The 9,458-nt window shown below is 41.3% G+C and overlaps 1 protein-coding gene across 4 annotated transcripts in view; it reads left to right on the top strand.

The window, feature by feature from the left end:
- The first annotated feature begins 2,007 nt into the window (after positions 1-2,007).
- CASD1 (CAS1 domain containing 1) overlaps positions 2,008-9,458 on the top strand; it is a 124,518-nt gene continuing 117,067 nt past the window's right edge. For all 4 annotated transcript variants that reach the window (XR_001443761.3, XM_028846049.2, XM_077997045.1 and 1 more), the window contains exon 1: positions 2,008-2,411. Coding sequence is in view for 3 of the 4 variants with exons in the window: in XM_028846049.2 (XP_028701882.2) it covers positions 2,279-2,411 (133 nt within the window). In the remaining variant the exon portion in view is untranslated. The remainder of the gene's footprint in view (positions 2,412-9,458) is intronic.

The following is a 9,458-nucleotide window of genomic DNA, read 5'->3' as shown; positions in this document are numbered from 1 at the left end:
ATATAAAAACAAATTCTTTTGGAGGAAGGCAAACAGCAAGGAGATAGGAAGAACTGGAAGACACTGAAAAAGGATGATTTGCATAGGGATAACTGATGGAGGAATCAACATCCTCAAGAAAGGAGGACAAGAAAAGATTCAGAGCAGAGGTAGAGAGACTGGCCTTAAACTTGAGAGAAGAAAAAGGAGGTTCACAAGCTATCTACAACATTTCAGAAAGCCTTCTGGAAATTGCAATTAATAGAACGTCAAGTTTCTTTACTTTTTGCACGCATTAACTCAACCCTTTGGGTTAACGCTGGTTACTGCATGCTGATCAGAAATTCTAATTTGCTGTTGATGACATCATAGAAATGTCTAGGATGTGACTGGCAGACCATATATTGTTGGCAGAGTTATCTGGTTTTTACAGTATCCAATTCTTACAGCATGTGATCAACCTCCGATCAGAATGACAGCCAAAATTAAAAGACTATTTGCAGGGAACAGTGCCTAAGTGTTTGTACACTTATTTAACTTTATTGCTTATTAGTATTACATCCATGACAGTGATGTATGTGATTTCATTTAAGTGACAAAATCTTTCAAGATATGAAGTCCATGGATGAAAACATAATAAAAGGTCCTTGGATGAAGAGAATGGGAATGAGTAGACAAGATCTCTACAGTCCCTTCATATCTAATATTCTATAATTTTAAGAGGGGCCAAGTTCAGGAATGGCTAAATGGGAAAGTTGTAAAGAATACTTGACAACACCCCAACTAAACAATGACTCACTCTAAACAACGCAAGGCAAGTAGAATGGCAAGCAATGTAAATAACCATTCCCATCTGGGAAGCAGCACAAGAAAAAACATTTTAAAAAGGGGTGGGATGGGAGCGAGAAGAGAGTAGGGATAACAAGTGCTTTATTAAGGAAATGGAGTGCTGGCTTTATTGAGAATCACAAAACATTAACCAACGTTTAGTAGCGGGGATGACTGCCATAAGCACATAAAAAAAATTTTTTTTGGCAGGGTGTGGTGGCTCATGCCTGTAATCCCAGCACTTTGGGAGGCCGAGACGGGCCGATCATTTGAAGTCAGGAGTTCGAAACCAGCCTGACCAAAATGGTGAAGCCCCCATCTCTATTAAAATTCAAAAATTAGCCGGGCGTGGTGGTGGGCGCCTGTAATCTCAGCTACTCTGCAGGCTGAGGCAGGAGAATCACTTGAACCCAGGAGGCAGAGGTTGCAGTGAGCCAAGATTGCGCCTCTTGCACTAGAGCCTGGACGACAGAGACTCCCTCTTAAAAAAAAAAAAATTTTTTTTTTTTTTGACACAACGACCTAGCCAACCTTGTGTAAATACAAGTGAGAGTCAGGCTTTTTTCTCATCAACACCTACACTAAGTTAGGCTCCTTCTGTACCTTCCACTCGGTACTTTGGTGTATCTTTGCCCACCAGAACCGGGCAAACTCAGGACATTTAAAAAATGGTTTAAGAGAAACTGGCCAGAGCAGAGAGAGAAGTGTTAAGACTGGTCTTACTTCTTGGGTTGGACGCCAGCAATCCATCAGCCAGCACCATCAACCGTATCCATCAATCCCATCTGGCCAGCACCCAGGGGGAGCCAGATTGACCAGCCAGACAATAATCGACCTTATGGTGTCCTTCCCATCCCGCTGGGCGGGTTCTGGGAGTAGAAGGCTGAGAAAGGGGAGTGTTGGGGAAGGCAGGAGTGGGACGATGTGTACTTTTCTCCCGGAACTGTAGTTCTATTGTCCCAACCTGGGCTCAGGTAGCGGCCAGTAAACTAGGAGACAGCCCTAAGGCTCCCGTCCGGGCCAGGCGGTATCCCTAGTACCCTCTCCCCACACACCCATGGCTCTGCCTCAGCCGCCACCGCCGCCGCCTGCCGGGGCCTGTGACCCGGTGACCCCGGAGCACTGGGCATCCGGACCCCCCTCGCAGGCGCAGCCGCTATTAAGGCAGGAGGCTAAAGAGGAGGAGGAAGGGGAGGAGACAGGCGTCCAGGGCGCCTGGGGAACCGGCACGGCGGAGCAGCGGCGGCGGGGCTGGGGGGAGGCCGCCGAGTCGGCCGCGGCCGAGGAGGGGCAGGCGGAGGTCGGGGGCGCCGCGGCCGCAGGGTCAGGTTCTCCGGCGGGAGGCGCGGGTGGCGGCCGTGGGGGCTGGTGGCGGATCCTCGCCTGGCTGCAGCGGCAGCAGCCCCAGTGCTGCCCCTGTGCGGCGCCCCTTCCCCGCTCCGCCGCGCACTGTTGTCATGGAGGAACCAAGATGGCGGCTCTGGCCTACAACCTGGGCAAGCGGGAGATCAACCACTACTTCAGCGTGAGGAGCGCCAAGGTGCTGGCGCTGGTGGCCGTGCTGCTGCTCGCAGCGTGCCACCTCGCCTCCCGCCGCTACCGAGGTGAGCGGGCCCTCCCCCCTGCCCGGGCAGGCCGTGGGGGAGGCGGCGACACGGCGACTGGAGGCCGCCCCCCTCTCCCAACACACGCCCACGCGGCCTCCCGCCCGCCCGGCCCGCGGGGGAGGCGGTTCCCCCACGTGCCCCCAGGTGTCCCCAGCAGCGGGCCGGCGCCCCAGGCCAACTGAGTGGACCCCAGTGGGGGCCACCACAGGACAATGGCTGGTGGTTCTGGGCCCCCCGAGCCTCCCGCGCTGGGGTCGGGGACGCCTACCCTGGGCCTGGCCCAAGGTGTTGCCGGGGTCCGGCTCCTGAGCGGTCTGGGCTGGGGGAGACGCGCCAGACCAGGGGCTCGCGTGCAGGAAGTCTGACAGGCGGCCCTTGGGGGCAGCCCGGGGCGCATGAAGCCCAAGGCCGCCTTACAAGGGGCACCGCTGCCAGGAGTGGGGTCGCAGGTCCTGCCTCTTAAGAGTCCGGCTCTTTAGCCTTTGTTTAATTTTGCCTCTGCCCTGTAAAACTCAGTCTGGGCTGTTGGACAGCGGCAAGGGCCGCCCCCATGTTCCTTTGCCAAAAGGGCGACAGCTGGCAAAAGATGCCTGTGGCCAAATGGAAGAGGTGCCACCCAGCTTTTGTGATACAGAAACGTTTAAAGACTTCGGAGTGCGCACTTTTTACAAAGTAAAGGCACTGGAGCAGATTCTTGGAAGGAACTTATGGGTTGACAGGCATAAAGGTGGGCAGTTGAAAGCAAATTGTAAGCAGTTTGAAAGCAGGCCTTGGCCATGGGTTTTGAGATTGGTGTAAAGGGGAAAAGGAAATATGACCTTATTTCAGAACGAATTATCTTTCAGTAATCAAGGGATATTTACTTGTCCTTGTTGATTGATTGTTTTTTTCCTCTGTAAAAATGCCACTGAGAGAGGCTGACAGGCAAAGGGAAATTAATAATGATAGGATCTTTTATTTTTGGCTCTTAATACTATCAAAGCCATTATCTGGACAGCTCTTGGTGACTGTGAGATTAATCAGTCAAGATGTAATATGTAATGGACAGGTGCAAATTAACGCTGTGCCCGTTTAACTTTACACCTACTTTGGCAAAATATCCATAAACGGGGTGCTGGAGTCTGAGCTGTAGTCTCATCCCAGGAGATCTTTCAAGGTGTAGGGCATTTTGGTCAGTTTTGCTGCTTTATTTCTTCCAGCTCCTGAGAATGAAAAATCTTATACTCTAGAGCCATACTGGGTGAACAGCTTTTAATATACTAAATTGATAAAAATATATAGATTCTTTATAACCTTTTGGCCTCTCTCCAGCTCTCTCCAGATTACAGCCATATGACCTGGCAAGGCCTTGGTTCGTCTACAATCATGTAAAACTAGCAATGTTGATGCATTGATTTGTGGTAGTTTTGAGGAAATATTTCTTTTAACTACTATTAATCATTTTATGCCAATTTGGTGTAAAATAACCGTAATTTAATTCAATTTTGTGTATGTGATGGTAGTAGAGAGAAATTTTGTAACTACAGTACTGTTGTCCTAAGATAAACATCTAGTCCCCTGCCTTTTATTTTTTTGTGCTTTTTATCTTTTGATAAGCTTGGAATACTATGATTTTTAGATTATAGATTTCATCTTATCAAGATCTGTCATCAGGGAGAATAGAATGTCAGATGGGGACTTATGAGTCAGTGTAGCAATCTAGGATTGTTTGTAAAGCCTCCAGAAGTAAGTCATCAGTTTCCATAGGTACTTCAGTGCCTTGAGTGTGAAGCAGTACACCTGGTGTGTGTACTTGCCCAGACTGAATGTCAATAATTTGAACTGAAGACTTTGGGAAAAATAAACATCTTACCAGGAACATCTTAGCCATCCTCATGCTTTGGCAGTATCAAACTGAGTCAGGTGCAATGCCCTTCATACAAAGATAATCATACATTTGACTCACATTATAACTCTTTAGGACAGAGGTGGCCAATCTTTTGGCTTCCGTGGGCCACATTGGAAGAAGAATTGTCTTTGGGCCACACATAAAATTAATACTAATGAGAGCTGATGAGCTTAAAAAAAAATTGCAAAAACATCTTGGATTGTTTTAAGAAAGTTTACGAATTCAGACTACATTCAAAGCCATCCTGGGCCGCCAGCAGCCCAGGCCATGGCTTGGAAAATCTTGCTTTAGAATAAGAAAGGATCTTACATCAGATGAAGGGGATTAGGCTGTGTATTTGGATTTTGAATGTGAGTGTGCTCAGGCAAGCTAGACTGAATGCAGTTTGGATATACATATTCAGTATCTCTTGCTTTACAAACTGCCGAAAGTAAAGGAAAGAATTACCCACTACAGAAAGTAAAGCTTGGCAAATACTGTGTGCTAACATTGAGCGCTTATATGTCAGGGACTGTTCTACTAAAGGTTTTACATGTTTTAACTCACTTTGTCTTTATAATCATTCTATGAGGTAGATACAATTACCATATTTCACTCCCCCCTACTATTTTTAACATCTCTGTAATCAGGGCGAGTCTTTAAAACTTTGATTGCATGTCAAAGTTTAATTGGTAACATTTTTTTCTTACTATGACATAAAATAATCATGTGTCTTATAATCAATGGTCTTAGATTCAGTGAATTACAGTATTATTTCCATTTTAAATATGAAGCATGACAGATTAAATGAATTGCCTAAGGATACACAATGACTGAGCTAGGATTTAGATCCCCGTTAGTCTGTCTCATGCCTTATTGTCTTTCTCAGAGCTTCTTAGACAGTGGGGAGTATAGAAAATAGAGGGAGAAAGCATTTTCCAGGGAAGCATGGGTTAAACAACTTAGAAACAGTAATTCAGGCTGGGCACAGTGGCTCACGCCTGTAATCCCAGCACTTTGGGAGGCTGAGGCAGGTGGATCACCTGAGGTCAGGAGTTCAAGACCAGCCTGGCCAACATGGTGAAACCCCCTCTCTACTAAAAATACAAAAATTAGCCGGGTGTGGTGGCGGGCACCTGTAATTCCAGCTACTCAGGAGGCTGAGGCAGGAGAATCACTTGAACCCAGGAGGCGGAGGTTGCAGTGAGCCAAGATCACATTCCAGCGTGGGCAACAGAGCAAGACTCTGTCTCAAAATAATAATAATAATAATAATAATAATAATAATTCAACTTTGTTGTACCAGCTAAGAGTTTTTCTAAATTTTTTTTTTTCCAGTCAGGAGGTAATTTTCTAAAAGTTGTTTGTGTAAAGCTTCAAAATCTGACCCGAGCCTACTTTTTGTTACCTATGTTTTTTCGTTATTTTCCCCAGATTTCGGGTTCACAATCTGAATGTGCTTTGCCCATTCACATCTCACAGTTATCTGATTTTCTCTGCCTGCAGTGACTTCTCTCTTGAAAGAAAGTATACGTTCGTTCTCCTTCAAGGCCTGGTTCAAATGTCACCCCCACAGCAGTAGGAATTAGCAGTTCAGTTCTGCCAGCAACTTACACTTACTTATTGTGTTGTATTGTAATAATTGGTATCTGCCTACCCACACAGACTGTTGAGCTTCCAAGAGTATCTTACTCGTCTTTAAATCTTTAAATCATCAGACCCTAACACACAATAGGAAATCCTTAAATAACTGTGCATAAATAGATTTCAAAGTCCTTATTTCCTTTTATGTTCTTTTCTGGCTTTAATGGAATTTCATGTTCTAATCTCAATTTTAGAAAGTAGGCTTTATAAAATTATTAATATTATTTTCACATAATAGAATGACATTTTGAAAATAATTACTGCCTTAACTATACTTTTTCCAAATGTTATCAATTTCCAATATTATGAATCTCAAAATGTCCATTATTAGTTTGATTACAGGTTAAAAACATCGTTTCTGCGACAAATGGCCAATATCTGTAGCCTTAAGGATAGTTCCAATCTGGATAAATTTTAATTTTTTAAATTGATAAAGTTAACTTCGAATGTCTTAATTTTATTGAAATCAATTTTTTTTTTTTAAATCACTAAGCATGTTAAATGCCAATGCTAAATGATATTTGATGTTCTGGAGAAAAGTAACTTGAAAGCTTCAGAAATTAAAGCAAGAAAGCAGCAGCTCTGGGTCTCTTAGCCTTTTCTTTCTTTGTGAGAAAGATCCTGATCTTTATGATACCACTTGTAATGAGACACTCCTTGCTTGTCTAAAGATAAATTTTAATGGTGATTTTCAGCACAGACTAAAGTGTAACTTGCTGTATCTTAGGCAAACAGTGTTCTGTGGACTATACTGTAAACTTCATGATCTGATATTTTAATGGTTGGTAGTAGGAAACACACAGTTTTAGCAGGATGATTCAGTCTAAATTTAGGTGCAGTGTGCCAGAGATAATCTCTTCAAAGGAAAACATAAGTTGGGGTTTATATGGGCCATCAGATGTTTTCTTTAGTTGTTACATTTTATTTTTCAGTTTGTTTTTGTTTGCTTGCTTTTAAAAGTATTTTTCTATCACAGAAAAATCATGCATAAAATTCTGAGATTGTAGATTGACAAACCAGAATGCTTATACTTAAGATAATAGAATAAAGAGGAAGACAGCTATTCATCCAGATAATCTTGGTGTTGGAGATAGCTGAAGTAGATAATTCTGTCTCTTTAGTTTCTTTGTGTGTGTGTGTGTGTGTGTGTGTGTGTGTGTGTGTGTGTGTTTCTTGCTTGATTTTTCTGAGCGCTTGGCAACATTTATCTCACATTAGTTGTATTAAAATAGCTATCAAAATTATGCTAGACAATTGAAAATAACCAAAGTTTTGTTTTGGTTTGTCTTTGGTAAATTTGGAAAGGAAAATATGTGCCAACAAATATTTATATATAGTGTAAATATTAAAAAGGTGGCACATTATATTAAGATCTACATTTACATTTAGTGATTTGATTTTTAAATATTTCCTTCCTGAGAAAAGATAACTTGTTTTAGAGTATGAAATTTTATGGAGTTTTTTCTGGATCACATTAATTTATTTTAATCAGGTTATAATAATAGTAGTAATTTATTATTACTACTATTTTTATTTTGCTGACATACAAAAAAGTCATTCTCTTCTTGCTTTTTTTGGTTGTCTACTTAGCAATCCTTTGTATTAGATTCTGTTAAAATAACTGTACAGTTCCTGTCTTTTGACTGGACCCCAGCGATATGATATAGACACATACGGATTAATTTCAGATACAAGTCTTGTAAAAAACATCTTTGCATTATGAAATGTGTTAAGTCATCATCAACTAGCATTCATTAGCAAATTAAGAATTTCTTCCGTGGAAAGCTCAGTATTCTCTAAAATGCTGTGTTTATAATGCCTTTGGGTTAGTGACAACTTCAAATCTTATTTTGCTATGGTTTTGTTTTATTTTGTTTTGTTTTGTTTTGACACGGGTTCATCAGATTAGAACTATTGTTTTCCATCAGCTCAACAACTGATTAGCAAGATGTGGGTAGTAGTATTGACTGGAGGCAAAAAAAGTTGTTTGTATTTTAGACACGTTTTCTGGGGAGAAAAGACTGGTTGTTTTGAGATACTGGTATGGTGTTTCCATTCTCTATAAAAACATATTGGTAACCCATATAGATGCATAATCCCAGACACTGAAGTTTGATTAAGGTATGTTTCTGTCTAGGCTTTTAATTAAAAGACAAAAGGCAAGTAACAACACCCCCCTCCCCCCAAAAAAGGGGAAGGGAGAAAGAAAACAGAAAAGAAAAAGAAGAAAACCTTAAAGCATTAACGCCTAGTTATTTACAACTTACAACTTTTTAAAAAAATAGAAGTGTTGCTAACTTTTAACTTGGTTTAATAGATTTAAAGAGAAATGCTATAAATGTGGAATTTTGGCCTTAATTTTAAACATTTACTAAAGGTTTTAATAAGATTTTACCATGTGGCCATTATAAAAGAATCCTACAAAATTGCTATTTGTAGAAAAATAACTTGTGTGTTTATACAGTTCTCGTTTTACTCATCCTTAGTTATTTATATAGCTTAATTTTGTTTTTTAGAACTAGAATTAGTTTTTAGTAATGGGGAAAGTGAAGAACTAATTATTTGTAGTTTACTTAGAGTCAGGTTATTAAAAAAATCTTTGAAATACAAAAAAACCTGGTCAGGCTGCATATACAGTTAACACAAATTTAGTAATTGATATCCTGCTTTCCTTAACCAGTTTCCCATCAATAAGATAGTGCAACATTTTAACTTTTCCTTCCTGTTCTACTTTAGAATTTATGACATAAGAAACAGCAACACTTTCAATATTTATGCATACTTATCTTACATTTGTATCATCTTTTGTCTGCATTTTGGCTAAATGATGAGTAACTAGATTGAGAAAAGAGATGTGTTCTTCTACTTTAAATATCTTTGTGTCTTCCTTATCTCTACCCTGAAAAGCTCAATATCCTTTTGGTTCTGCAGTATTCTTCCTCCCAGACTCCTTAGCCTGACCTTAATTAAATGTCAAGTATAACTTGCTATTGACTATTAATAAAGAACTGGAGATTAAATAATATTTTATTATATCCCCATAATTAACCTAAACATCTCATTCTGCCCCCCACAAACCCCCATCCCACCCCATTCATTTGACATGTTTGAGCTTAAATGCCTCCAAACTCTCTTTTAACCCCTTTGGTCATGTATATTTAGCTAATGTACAGTAAAATGTCTAAAAGTGTAGAGTGACTCTTTGCCTCGGTTTACCTGGGACTGAGGAGTTTCCTAGTTATGGAACTTTCTGTTTAAAACTAGGTCTCCACGTATGCTGATGCACTATGTATTATAGTAGTTGAGTAGTTGAATAGGAAGTCATTTCCAAAGTCTTGTCTTTTATCCCTTAAACTTTTTTTTTATTATTATTAAATTAGATAGAGTCTCGCTCTGTCACCCAGGCTGGAATGCAGTGACATGATCTTGGCTCACTGCAACCTCTGCCTCCCGGGTTCAAGCAATTCTCATGCCTCAGCCTCCTGAGTAGCTGGGACTACAGACGTGTGCCACCACATCTGGCCAATTTTTGT

The sequence above is a fragment of the Macaca mulatta genome, chromosome 3 (assembly GCF_049350105.2).
Source record: "Macaca mulatta isolate MMU2019108-1 chromosome 3, T2T-MMU8v2.0, whole genome shotgun sequence".
NCBI lineage: Eukaryota > Metazoa > Chordata > Mammalia > Primates > Cercopithecidae > Macaca > Macaca mulatta.
Note: the sequence above shows the minus strand (reverse complement) of the source record. Positions and strands in the feature narration are given on the sequence as shown.